This window comes from Propithecus coquereli, unplaced genomic scaffold, assembly GCF_000956105.1.
Source record: "Propithecus coquereli isolate 6110/MARCELLA unplaced genomic scaffold, Pcoq_1.0 Scaffold419, whole genome shotgun sequence".
Taxonomy (NCBI): Eukaryota; Metazoa; Chordata; class Mammalia; order Primates; family Indriidae; genus Propithecus; species Propithecus coquereli.
The window spans coordinates 1130464-1144508 of NW_012149941.1; the positions used below are offsets into that span (position 1 = coordinate 1130464).

Sequence of the window (14045 nt, forward strand, 5' to 3'; positions counted from 1 at the left end):
AAAAAATACAACTTATTTTTTCTTGGTCACAGTCTAGCTGAAAGTTTGTCTATTTTGTAGATCTGTTCAAAGAACAAACTCTTGGTTTCATTGATTTTTTTCTATTTTTTTTCTGATCCCTTTAACTGAGTTCTACTCTAATCTTTATCTAGATCATAAGTGCCATGAGGGCAGAGAGTGTGGCTCTTTTGGCTCATCCTTGCACAATGTTTTAATTTCTAGAAGACTGCCTGCAATATAGTAGGTACTTGATACATTTTTACTGAATGAATAGCTAATATTTTTATCTTGCCTACTTCATGGAATTCTTCTGAGAGTCTGGGGGACAACAGGTACAAAGGGCTTTAAAATGGAATCTCCTCACATGTCTACAAAGCTGTTAAGGTGATATTGTGTGAGAATAATATGGGAGTAGGGATACTAAAAACCTGCACTGTGTCACTGACCATTGGGTCAGGGGCTTCTCTGGGTCTCAGTTTTATATGCAAAATTAAGAATATGGAACAGTATTCTGAGGCACTGAGGACTTTTAAGAAGACTTTCTCATTCTAGGGCTCAAACCTGCCACATGTCCCAGATTCAGCCTTCTCCGGGCCATAGTCCACAGCACCCTCTGGGCCCTCAGTGACAGCACCAGGGGGCAGCTTTTGCTAATGGTCACCTGCAGCCTCCCCGCCAAGGCTCAACCGTATGGCCATGCATGGGTGGTGCTGGAAGCGTCATCCAAAAACTTGCCATTTTACTGTGGAAAACTGAGGCTTAGTTGGAGGCAGCATTTGCACAGATTTCACTTAGGATTTTTTTTTTTCAGAGCTGGGCCAGTCAGTGCTCTTTCCATCACATGGTATTACATGAACCTAATACCCAACAGCATCAAAATGCTTTGGCAAGCAAGTACTTGTGGCTGATGGGTGAGCATCAGAAATGAATTACACTCATTTCAGATGGTCACTGCCTGCCTAAAATCCTCCGTTCCTCTTTAAGAGCCTTTTCAAGCTAGCCCACCTAACCCTTCGAGCTCACCTCCTTCTGCCTCTCCAACAGACTCCTTCCTACCACAGGGCCTTTGCACTAGCTGTTCTCTCTTCCTGGAACTCTTCCCTGACATCACTTCTTAGTTCACACTCCCTCATGTCTTTCAGCTCTCACAGAGATGCATTCTCTGACCATTCTGGCCAATGTAGACCCCACCCCACTTTCTAAAATATAATTGTTTTATATCTTTCATAGCCCTATTTGCATCTAAAATCATCTAAGTTGTCTTAGGTCTGCCTTCCCATCTAGGAAGATGGTTGTTGGGAATTTGTTTAGTACCCAGGAGAGTGCCTGGGTGCTGAGTGGGTGCTCAGTGAATATGTGGGGAATTACGGGAAGGAGAATGACACATGAGAAGGAATAAGCCAGAGACTACTTTAGAGAAATTCTGGAGGTTTACTCAACAATCACAATCACAATTGTACATGGCAAGTCAGTTCTTCACAAAGGCTCACTTTTCCAGGCAGGAGAAGAGTTTGGTGATCTTGAACTTTCTCTATAGAGTCCCAGTCTGACTTCCCAAATATTCCCTACCTGCACACTCTGTGGGATCCTAGTCTTCAAGCCATTAACAGAGCCGGGGCCTGACTCTGTTGTCTGGCACAGCTGAATCAAAGCCATTTTGGAAGCAGATGTTAAGATGGCCTTGTCACTTGGTATGTAGGTCCAGCACCTACCCGAGAGGTGGCAATGGGCCTTGGCTCGAGATCAAGTTTGAACTAAAGTATTACTTGGCTCTTTCTATTAGTTGAAAGCAATAAAGACTTCCAGAATAGAACTTGACCCTTACCCACACTTACAAATCTTCAGAAAACATTAAAAATGCATCGCCTCCTAGGAATTATAAAAGATTACCCAATCTGTACAATCTAGGTATCGCTGAAGCAAGGAATCTGGATTTCTCAGTTCCTACTGTAAAGTGCTTTGCCACTCACTCTTCTGAGAATCCAGAGACTAGAAAAATGGAGCTGCTCAGAGAGAAATATGGAGCGCTTTTCAAAGACATCGCCTGTTTCTTAAGGAGAAAAAGAAATTCAATAGGTTGGAGGTTTGAAAAATGACTGTAAGGTAGAGTTTGGAAATCCATATGCTACATCTTCAGCAAAAACTGCTCTTTCTCCCCTGGACCTAATGTCACCCTCCCCCGCAATCAGATCCCTTCTGCAGATGAACCGTCCTCTGCCTCTCAGCTATTTTTTTCCTAAAGGGAAGAATCAACAGTTCCTGGACTGTTTTCAAAGTTGAAGGCTCCAACTGGAAGCAGAAAATGGGATGGCTTTCCACGCATGCGCCTGCATATTTAGCCACGTACTTACAGCAGAGACCTCGTACTTACAGCAAAGACACTCTTTGCACTCCAAATTGTTTCCACAGTCCCCCTTCTGAAAGGCTGCTGGTGGACCACAGGGTCGCTATCCTTTCTAGCTACACCTTTTTTTGTGACCGCATCCTTGAATAAAGGCGTGAGAGGAAAAGAGGCCACATCCTCACCCATCACCTGGCTGTTGGCATCCCCATCGGCTCCTGGCTGAGTTTTATTGAGTATCAGCTGAGGATGTGAGCCGAAACCTGAATCCTGGAGACAGGTGCTTTTCAAAAACAAGGCCAAAACAATGAGTGGCTTAGTAAGAGCAATTAGGCAGTTGGTCAGTGAAATTGAGCCAGTGCAGTGCTGTCCTCCCTTCCCCTATTACACACTTCGACAAGTCCCGGGACCTGTTGATGCGGGCTCAGCGATTGCTAATGCCACAGTGCTCGCAGGACATGTCGTCCCTGTTCAGGGTGTGAAACCAGACTGGAAAGGAGAGCCACAGGGTGGGAAAGGGAAGGCTGAGGACAGCTCGCAGCTGCTCCTGCTTTCCGCAGGAACCCTGGCCTTGCTGATAACACTGTCACCCACCTGGAGTGGGACTATTCGGAAGCCCAGCCAGTGCTCTGCACCCCTGAATCCCAGGACAAGCACTCTGTGTGGGGGTTGGGATGGGGACCACAGGCATGGCCCCCGAACAGGACCCAGTGAGGTAATGCAAGGCCTTCTCTCAGGGGCTGCAGAGGCCCTTCTAGACCAAGGGCTACACTAGGGGCTCAGCTGCCTTTTTCATCTGGAGCATGACTTGCACTGACGGGAGCAACTCTGGCCTCTGGGGGGCGTCTCAGTGTCAGATCTTGCCTAGAGGCCCACCGTCTCCTGCTTGAAATTAGACATTAAGAAACACACACTCAACCAACAGGAACCGCACACACCACCAAAAATGTTGCCCTCCCCCCAACCCTGCCCCTTTATGTTTGTCTAGCAAGGCACTAGGAAATGGTTCAAGTTTAGGGATTTGCTGTACATTTGCATTTTTCTTTTTAAAAGGCACAGTTTTTATTTTAATGATGCTGCATTGCTCTCTGATGGTAAATCTTAATTTTAACTCCCCAAACTGCCAACACTCTTGTTATCCTAGATTCTAGAAGGGGCCTCATCTTTTGGCTCCTTTCTGTAGAGGGCCACTTCTAAAGATATAGCACTCGTTCGGAAAAGGACAACAGGGATGAGCAAGCAAGCTTTGCAAGCGCGGGGGCCGCCTCTCTCATGGACAGGTGGCCAGAGCAGGGCTTGTGCTGGGGCAGAAGAAGACGTGATCCTTTGCCAGCTACACACGTTCGCTCCGGGTGGCGATGGCTGGGAGTGTTTATCCCTCCCTCCTCCCCCCGATAATTGATGGCCTTGAGATCCGCCAGCATCTCAAAGGCAGATTTGTGGCTCTCTTCCCAGACTTATGTCTCAGTTATTTAATTGGTAAATGACACAATCAAGAGACCCAACTTTAATTGGAATGCTGAGTTCAAGTATTTCCTCGGCTAGCTGGTGGAAGCCATAGGTTGTGGAATGTGATTTCCATTTCTGAATCAGTGGGTGGCGGGTTGGTTACAGAAATGCTTCCTGTTAGTCTGGAAGCCCTCTGGGAGCCTGACGGGTAATTAACAAAGCAGAAGGTAAACACCAAGGGCTGGCATGAAGCTGGGTGTAGGTCTGGCCATGGCACATCAGGTTCTTTTCTCTATTGCAAATGAGACTGCAGCTGTGATGATGGTGGAAGGTTCCCTGGCTTCAGGTCTTTGCTGAGGACCACATGGTACCAAAGCCTCTGGTATGAGCTGATGGACACAGGGCTCCCTGCTCCCCGCACCCCCGACACACCACCAACTTTGGATTTCGTGGATTGTCTCTAGGCTGGGCGGGGTGGGGAGGGGCTGCCTTGGTTGTACCATACCTGGCTGGCTGCTTTAATCACAGCATTCTAGAAATCCATGTCAGATGCTGGAATACCAGAATCCTATGTCGCATTCTAGTTTACGATGAATTACAGAGTCCTTCAAGAATTCTGGAGTTCTGGGTGAGAACTAGAACCACGATGAGGTCAGAGGCTAGGCATCTTGCCCACAGTTGATCCTGGAGGCCTCCAGACGCTGTGGGGTGAGCACCTCGTGGCCCCTCTCTTCTTCTCGCGAGGCAGGTAATTGCTTGGGAGCGAGAGAGGGAAATGGAAGCAGGGACGAGGGAAGTTGAGCCGGCATTTCTAGTTTGGAGGTCTTCTACTTGGCCTTTTCCATGGGCTCAAGGCCATCTGCAACACAGCCCTGAAAAGCTGGTGGCTGGGCTGTCCTTGTGTCTGGAGAGCACTAAAACGGGCATTTCAAATACCCAGAGAGCAGGGAGAGCTATCCTGGATGCCCACGGCTGCAAAGGAATGTCAGAGGGGTTCCTCTCTGACCTGGCAGCTGGCAGCATTCAGTACCGAACACTCTGAGGACCCCGGGTATGGCCTTTGACTCAATCATCTGGGGCAGTGACTGAAAACAGAAGCTGGGCAGTAGCTGCGGTCACCCCCAAGACAGCAGAAACTAAAGGCCCGGGGGGACTTCTTTCCCTTCTGCTGTAGATGGCGGCGTTGGTGCTAAAAGCTGCCCCAAACAGGCAAATTTTGCCTTTCTTTCTAAAGCACCGTCACATGGGAGAATGACCTGATGGCTGGGCAACCTTGCAGGACTCACTTTTGGGTGGCCTAGAGCTACCCTGCTATTATTCTCCCAAATGATGCTCCAGGGGACCTGGTGACAAAGTTGAAAAGGCTGCCAGCAGGACTACAGCAGGCTCTGCTCTCTGCAGGGCCTCTTGTGGGGTCTGCTCTCCACACCGTCCCCACAACTCAGGGGCTCGAGGACCAGGCAGACCCCTTGCTCCAGCTCACCCCGAACCGCGTGGCTGGCGCCTTTTACACAAGCTGCCCACACAGGCCTTGCCCGCCTCGGGAGAGGAAGGCAGCAGTGAGTGCCGGACGGGACCCGCTGGGCCTACCAAGGGGACATGAGGCTCAGTTTCTATTGAATTTTTCCAAGACTGTTGAGTTGGTGTGTTCAAACAGCCACTGCTGGGTGAGAGAGGAGGGGTTGCAGGCGTTCATGAAGATCCTGTGGTCACTTTCACTGCAGTCCACGCAGCTGCCACTGACGGGGTGGTACAGGGTCTTGTCCTATAAAAACAGGGAAGTGATCAGCTGGGCAGCACTGGGGACGGGACCAGTCAAACGGCAGCAGCATGGCAGCAGCAGGGAAGTGACTGGCTAGCTGCCCCAGACCTGAGCACGCAGCCAGATGCTGTCCAGCCCCCCTGGCAGCTGGTGTTTCTACGTGACTGGGGCTGCCCGCTGGCACGTGGACAGGAGTGACACATGCCTCTCCCAGGCCTGGGCCCCAGACATTGCCCGCCTCCAGTCAAATTTCCTCGGTCTTTATGGTATGTGTGTGTGCTTTTCTTTTTAAGTGGACTCAGTTGCCAATGTCTAAGATTTGGAGATTTCACATAAAAGTCTGGATTTCTGACTTCTCTTGAATGACTGGGACATCGGGCATGGCACGTCTGTGGAACAAATGAATGGGCGGGTGGGCTCCGCTGGGAGAAGGAGTGAGGCCCCGCATCGCTTAAAAAAAAGAAATCAGAGCCGGGTGCGGTGGCTCACGCCTGTAACCCTAGCTCTCTGGGAGGCCGAGGCGGGCGGATTGTTTGAGCTCAGGAGTTCGAGACCAGCCTGAGCAAGAGCAAGACCTCGTCTCTAATAAAATTAGAAAGAAATTAATCGGACAACTAAAAACATACAGAAAAAATTAGCCAGGCATGGTGGCACATGCCTGTAGTCCCAGCTACTCGGGAGGCTGAGGCAGGAGGATCGCTTGAGCCCAAGGAGTTTGAGGTTGCTGTGAGCTAGGCTGACGCCACGGCACTCACTCTAGCCCGGGCAAAAGAGTGAGACTCTGTCTCAAAAAAAAAAAAAAAAAAAAGAAAAAAAGAAATCAAGCGGGTTTCCCTGCTCCCGCCAGTGTCCCGTCTTACTTTGCGGTATTTCCACAGCTGGTTGCCCTTCATGCTGTGACAGTCGTAGAGCGTGACCGGGCTGGTGTGGGAGACGGCGTCAAAGCAGAACTTCTTGGTGTGCTGGGGGTCTCCAGGCCGGATGTCCTCCCTCCAGGTGAAGGTGAACACCTGTGCACATAGAGACATCACGATAGGGACAGCAAAGCTGTTCCCCATTTTTTCCTCCATTTTTTTTTTAAATTATGGAACACTTTAAACACAGAGGTCCAAAAAATACTGTATTGACGGTGCCTCTTATTCTAATCACTTGGCTTCAAAAGTTACCAACTCACAGCCAATCTTTTTATAGCTCTACCCCCTTCACTATCCACACCCCGACATTATTTTGAAGCAAATCCCAGATATCCTATCACGTCAGGTATAGATACTTCAGTAAGTGTTACTGTAACAATTAAAAGTTACCACAAAGTTCTCCATGTCATCAAATATCCAGAGTTCAGGTGTTCTCGAAATGCCTTATCCATTTCTCTTCACAGTTAGTTTGTTTGAATCAGAATCCTAACCGGGTCCACATGTTGCATTTGGTTGATAAACTTTTTTTTTTCCTTCCCAGCAGCTTTACCGAAGAATAATTGGTGTACAATAAATTGCACACATTTAAAGTGTACAATTTGATACATTTTGGCGTGGATAGGCCTGTGACACCATCATCAATCAAGGTAATGAACATGCCCATCACCCCACAAAGTATCTCCATGATCCTTTGTAATCTCTTCCTACTGGTCCCTCTACTCCAAGGCAGCCACTGATGTGCTTTCTGTTGCTAGAGATTAGTTTGCAATTTTCTAGAATTTTATGTAAAAGGAATCATACAGCAGTATTCTCTTTTGTCTGGTTTCTTTCACTCAACATGATTTTGTTGCGATTCACCCATGTTATAACAGCATTTACCGAGAGTTCACTTGTTACTGCTGAATTGGGACTCCATTCACCTGCTCTGGGACATTTGGGTTGTTTCCAGTTTTGGGCTATTACAAATAAAGCTTATGGACATGTGTGGACAAGTCTTTGTATGGACCTACGTTTTCTTTTCTCTCGGATAAATATCTAGGAGCGGAACAGCTGGCTCATATGAAAGATCAATGGTTGCCTTACTACGAAACCGCCAAACTGTTTTCCAAAGTGGCTGTACCATTCTCATTTCCACCTGCAGTGTGTAGTTCCAGTTCCCCACATCCTGGCCAGCTTTGGTGTGGTCAGTCTTTTTAATAGGTGTGTGGTGGTTATTTCACTGTAATTGTAATTTCCATTTGTCTAATAACTAATGAAGTTAAGCATTTTAAATGTTTATTTGCCATTGATATACCTACCTTCTTTGCTAAAGTATCTGGACAAACCTTTTGCCTTTAAAATTTTTTTTTTAAATTATTGAGTTTTGAAAGTTTTTCTATATTCTAGATACAAGTCCTTTATCAGACACATACTTTACAAACATTTTCTCCCAGTCTGTGGCTTGCCTTTTTATTTTCTCAACAGTATCTTTTAAAGACCAGAAGTTTTTCATTTTGAAGAAGTCTAATTCATCAATATTTTTCTTTCATGGATTGGGTTTTTAGTGTTTTATCTAAGAAATCATTTGCTTAATCCAAGCTCACAAACATCTTTGCCTATGTTTTCTTCTAAAAACTTTTTTTTTTTTTGAGACAGGGTCTCACTTGGTTGCCCAGGCTAGAGTGCAGTGTTGTCATCATAGCTCACAGCAACCTCAAACTCCTGGGCTTGAGCGATCCTCCTGCCTCAGCCTCCCGAGTAGCTGGGACTACAGGTGAGTGCCACCATGCCCAGCTAACTTTTCTATTTTCTGTAGAGAGGGGGTCTTGCTCTTGCTCAAGCTGGTCTCACTGCAACCTCAAACTCCTAGGCTCAAGCAATCCTCTGCCTGTCCCTAGCACGTAAGTCATTCATGCAGAGCACCCTCATCAAAGGTTTATGTCAGTGTAAACTTCCAAAATGCCAGAAAATCCACAGTAAGGAAACTATAAAAACATATCCTCAGACTGAGAATCCGTGGACGCTTGGTTATTTACCAGGGGGGTTATGCCTTGGAGGAGGAGCCCACAGAAAGCTGGATGCCGTTGCAAGGTTGGCCTGCCCTCTGAATCCTACCTGCCCTACCCCCAGGTCCCACGAATGTACATATGACCCGGGGCCATGAGTATGATGACTTCCTCCCTGCTGTGTGATCAGCTCGGGAAGTGCGTGTGTGAGGGCCCCAGGGCTTTGCCGAGGATGGTCACATCCCCCACCACGTGGCAGAACCTCGTGAGAAGGAAGCCCAGAGAGGGAAGCAGACTCTGGGGAGACCCAGACGACATCATCAAGGCTTTTCAGTGACATGAGCCAATAATCCTCTTTTTGGTGGCCGTTTCGGCTGGTGTCCATCATTTGTAACCAAAACAGTCCAGACTAATGGTTTTATTGCAATGTGAAGGAATCCCCTTTCCAAGGTGTTGAGGAACTTCTTACTGCTCCTCCCCTGGGCTGACTTTTTGTGTCTCATTACTGATCCACACCTCTCCCTCCCAGCCCTGAGCATGCCAGCGCTCCAGGCTGCAGATGGCCCTGAGACCCTGCCGGTCCCTGAGGCGCGGCCCTTACCTGCACGTTGTTCCAGGCAGCCTCCCCGCGGCCCCGGACGCAGCTCTCCAGCCTCAGCGGGGAGCCCAGAGCCCCGTGCTTCGTGTCTGCACACAGTCCCGTGCCCACATTGCGGATCTGGGAGGGAGAGAGGGAAGGCGTGGACCAGTGAGGCACCTCGAGGGACCCACTGGGCCCCTGCTGGGGTGGGAGGGAGGAACCAAGGCAGAGACATTAGACTGACTAAGCTCTGAATCGTCTTGACAGAGCTTGCCCTGGGCTGCTGGAAGTGCCTCGAGCCTCTCCATAAAGGAATACTTAGTCCGCAGACAGTGATCCTCCAAACACTGCTGTGTTAAGAGCTTGCAAAGTCAGGGGTTAGCGGTGGGGGACTGGAGGCGAGGAGTTGTTAAAGGAGAACTCCCCGGCCCCATTCCCAGACAACTTGATCCAAAAGGCCCAGGAATTGAATTTTGCCCCCATTCCAGGTGACCCAGGTGCAGGTGGTCCAGGAGCCATACTTTGAACCCCCTAGAAAAGGACATGAAATCTTTGCTGTGGGTCTTAGACTCTCTCTGCCTTTTAGGGTAGGTGAATGGCAAGAGGTGGCAGGAATCCCTGCCAAACCCACTGAGATGCAAAGGACAATGGTGGTCTCCTACCCTTCAACCATGAAGATGGTGTGTGTAGTGGGAGAGCACTGGGTTGGGAGTCTGAAGCCCGAGGCTGCTCACCTGCTTAGGTGACAAACACTGATTGGGCACTTACTATGGGCGGGCCACTGAGCTAGGTGCTTGATGTCCATCATATAGTTCCTGTCTTACAGATATCACTCCTGTTCTGTCTGAGGGGCGGGGGGACGTGGTGTTGCAGGGAGTTGAACAGTCTCACTGCTGTGTTCTGAATCCAAACCCGTGTCTGCCTGGGGCAGCTCCCAGCCAGTTACTGGATACCACGGCTGGCCCGTTCCTGAAAGATGCCGGACTCCTCTGACTGGTGACTTGGCCTGGGGACTCTTCATTAACCTTGGAGCCTAATACGGGCAGGACTCTTCCTGCCGCAGCCCTCCGTCCTTCCCTTGACCCTTCGCAGAGGGCAGGCCAGGCTCGTGGCCTCGCAGCTCTCCCAGTATCCCCTGACCCCCTGATCTTCCCTCTCAGGCGTCTCAGCGACAGATCTGTTGCACATCTAATCCCACTGTGGCACCTGCTTCTCGGGGGACTTGAACTAGCTCAGGGGAAGAAGTCAATAAACATAGCGAAGTGAAGAGCTTCATGAGGGATGTTAACACGTCACCTCTTCTAGACACTGGTGGTGGCGCTGGGTGGGGCTCGCCAGAGAGCTGAGTCAGGCAAGGTCTCTCTGATTTGCTCTGTGAATCTGAGCAGGTCACATCTGGTGTTCCTCTCTCCTTCCTCCGGTGACAACACCCTGAATTTCCACGGGGCTCCTGTTCCTCGCCCGCCCTGCAGCCAATCGGAGCATCCATCCTGCCCTTGCTTTCCCCCCTCCCCGATGGCCACAGTGATGGGTGCAGGATCCAAGAATAAGACTCGATTCCTGTGCCTTTGCTGGCTGCATTGGGAAAGAGGCACATTCTTTCTGCTGGGTTGGCCAAGCTGGGGGTTTGTCACCCTGAAGCTTCTAGAAGCCATCTTGCTACCTTCAGCATGAGGCCAACACAAAAGGGAAAGAACAAAAGGACTGATAACACTTGAGCCCCTGGGGCCAGGCTGTCTGAAGCCACAGCTATGCCCGGCTCCTATGTGAGGCAATAAATTCCCCCTTTTTTACTTTAAATTGGGCTTCTGATGGAAACCCAACTCCTACGCTGCTCCTCCCCAAGCCCCACCACATCCATCTATAAATGGGTAGGTCCCGTCAGCGCGGAGACCCAGGACCGACGGTGGCATCCACCGGGGGAGCCGGATCTGCCTGCGCCTGCAGGGGCTTCATGGGCTGCGACATGTGCTCAGGAGGGCCTGGCTTGGTTTCAAGCCTCACTGTCGCTGTCTCCAAACTCTTAAACATTTTATCCGGGAACTGTGTTTTGTTAAGTCAGCTCCACTGGGACAACGGAGCATGCGTGTGAGCAGAGGGGGTGTGTGCTGCTCCCTTCTGTCCCCTTGGCACGGAGCACTGCGATGCCCCAGGGGCACAGAGACCCCCAGCGTGTACGAGGGAAGCGTGTTACGGCATTGGCAGGTCTGGGAGGCCACACTTTCCCTTCAAACCAGAACTTTCTTTGGGTGCACTAAGAAGGGCAATGACATCCTAAGACACAGGAATGACCTGTCATAGCCTTTCTTATTGGCTTTTCTGCCCTGTGTTAGCCGAGCATTTATGCAGGAAAGGGAAGGACAGGGCAGCCCTTACTTCCTTTTCCTTTCGGCCCTTCCTTTCTCATCGGTGAATGGAAGGTAGTAGAGAGTGTTGGCAGAAATACACATCATCAAGAAGCGAAATAAAAACAGCTGAGTTAGTTTTGTGCAGTGTTTCCACTGTTCTGGTGAGAAATATTAATACCTATACATGCATGAAATATGAAATACAGATCATGTCACTCCACCTATTCTGAACATGAGCTACGTGCCGTTAATTTGCATTTAAAACCAGCACTGCATAATATAAAGATGAGAGGTGAAAATTCATGCTAATAATTTAAAGTTTTAATTTTTCTATACTTAAAACACCAAATAGCAAATAAAAAACCACCAAGACAAGGCTAGAGAGAGACTGGGAAAGAAAGAAAACCGTTTCATATTCATACCTTTCAGGGCACTTTCTTCTCGCCTTGTGAACAAGGGGTCCGCGTTTGCCATTAGCACGGGGCCTCACAAAGGGGGCTGCCTTGCCCCGCAGACTCACCTCCCCCCAAGCTGCGGCTGGAGGTTCCACGGGTGGGTAGAACTTGGGTAGGTCCCAGGCGATCTTGGTCATAAACCACTTGAAACTCTTGCAATTGAGGGAGCTGCGGAGCCTTTTCTGGGCGGCTACGTCCCCAGCGGAGAGGTGGCGGTACTCGGGCCGGCGCTGGTAAATGTACTCAGCATACTCGTCCATCCACACTTCCGCCACTCGCTTGAGGTTCTGGAGGGGGCAGACGAGGGTGGAGAGAAGGGTCAGTCTCTCCCAGAGTGTGGGGTGCAAAGGGTCCTGGCAGGTCGAGGTCCACCTTTCTCATTTTACGTTGCATCAAAAATCCTAGTCCTGCCATGTTTTTAGGCCTCCTATATTTCTATTTATTATTCATGTATGTTTTAAGAACTTTACAACTTAGAGTTGAAAAACAGTCTGCTGTTGTTTTGTCTGCCCATCTTCCATCCCTTTCTAGTGAAAGCCTCCCACTAATTTCCCCCTGGGGAGCCACACCTGTCTCCCTGTCAGTTCACGTAAAAGGTACATGACCCAGCCCCGATAATGTGAATAAAGACACCGTGGGACACTGGGACTGGCCAGCAGCGGACATGTGACCTAAGCCATGCCAGTCACAGCCACTAGGCATTAGCCTTGGGATTTTTGCTGGACCGATTGGGAAGAGTTGCTCTGTTTCTGCTTGGATTACTGGGTAAGATGCCAGCCGCAGCTGCTGGGCCAGATGGCCACCACATGGGGAAAGCCTGTCCAAGGATGAAATCAACCCACAATGAAGCAGAGCTCAGGGCTAGATCCAGGAATACATTCCTCCTTTCAGCCCTGGCATCCAGCTGTGTCTGAAGCCAGAGCTATCCCAGGACTTTCCATTTACAGGAGCCTGTACTTTGCTTAAGCCAGTTTGACACGGCTTTCTGTGATTTTCCCTAAAAGAGTTCTGATCAAGTTGGGTGTTAAAAACAAATTATAATTTGCAAGCAAAACGTATAATTCCACCAGCAGCTGGAATTTCTAATAATCCTTTGAGGTATAAAGGTTCCTGCTACTTTTATTATGATGCACAAGGATAATCAGTAAAATAAAAAGGAAAAAGACAACCACATTATTGGCAAGCAGAGGCGGCAGATGATGAAACATCCTGTTCGTGAGCAAACTTGGGGAAGAGTGAATTCTTATACGTAATCGTGGTGAAGATTTCTCATTCCATCTGCAGCGTGGAGACTACGCAGTGAGACCCTCTGCCAGCTGACACCTGAGGGCTCAACTTGAGCGTTAGGGGAAATTCCAGCTCCAGAACATCGTCCTTCAATCCCTGGATGTTGCCAGGAACACTACCCGCCATCCCCACATTGAACTCTTCAGGCTTTACCTCTATCATGAGGTTTTTTCCCTATTGCGATCAAATTTTCCTCTCTGATTTGGAGGGTGAAGGGGGGTTAGCACTTTTAGCTGTTATCATCCATTTGCACCTCAGTGGGAAGGGCCGCTGTAGGAGCAGAAGGTAAGGCAGGGCTAGCAAATGTTTACATGTTTTCTGTGAAGAGGCAGCTAGTGACTACTCAGCCTTTGCAGACCATATGCTCTCAACGCTGATGTAGCTAGAAAGCAGCCATGCACGCCATATAAATAGTGAGGCTGGGTTCCAGTCACACTCACGGACACTGAAATTTGATGTTCATGTGTCACAAAATCTTCTTCTTTGGATTCCCTCCCCGCCTCATCCCCCGCAAAGATTTAAAATTGTATGATAAAAACTATTCTTAGCTCAGGGGTCGTACACAAACAGTTTGCTGGCTCCCGAGTGAGGGGGAAGGGAACCAACATGAGGGGGGCCCCCCTGCACTGGAGACAAATTCACCAGCTCCCCAATTTTGCTGGCTTTGAGTTTGGGACCAGGAAACTACTGAATTTGCTTGCTGCTACCCAACTCTTCCTGAGTGCTGAAGAGTCCACAGTGGGCTAGAAAACCGCTCAGGAACACTGCTCTTCCCACCAGGCCCCTGCAGTGCAAAGGCTGTGCTTAATTTAAAACTGTGCCCCGGCCGGGCGCGGTGGCTCACGCCTGTAATCCCAGCACTCTGGGAGGCCGAGGCGGGCGGTCAGGAGTTCGAGACCAGCCTGAGCAAGAGCGAGACCCTGT

The 14045-nt window shown here is 49.4% G+C and overlaps 1 protein-coding gene across 1 annotated transcript in view; it reads right to left on the bottom strand.

Moving 5' to 3' along the window:
• Nucleotides 1-3802: 3802 nt before the first annotated feature.
• Nucleotides 3803-14045, bottom strand: part of GALNT10 (polypeptide N-acetylgalactosaminyltransferase 10) — a 194249-nt gene continuing 184006 nt past the window's right edge. Inside the window, exons 9-12 of the mRNA XM_012653183.1 lie at nt 11900-12121; nt 9053-9169; nt 6413-6562; nt 3803-5555 (exon numbers count right to left, since the gene is read on the bottom strand). Of these exons, the coding sequence (XP_012508637.1) occupies nt 5397-5555; nt 6413-6562; nt 9053-9169; nt 11900-12121 (648 nt within the window). The 3' untranslated portion in view covers nt 3803-5396. The remainder of the gene's footprint in view (nt 5556-6412; nt 6563-9052; nt 9170-11899; nt 12122-14045) is intronic.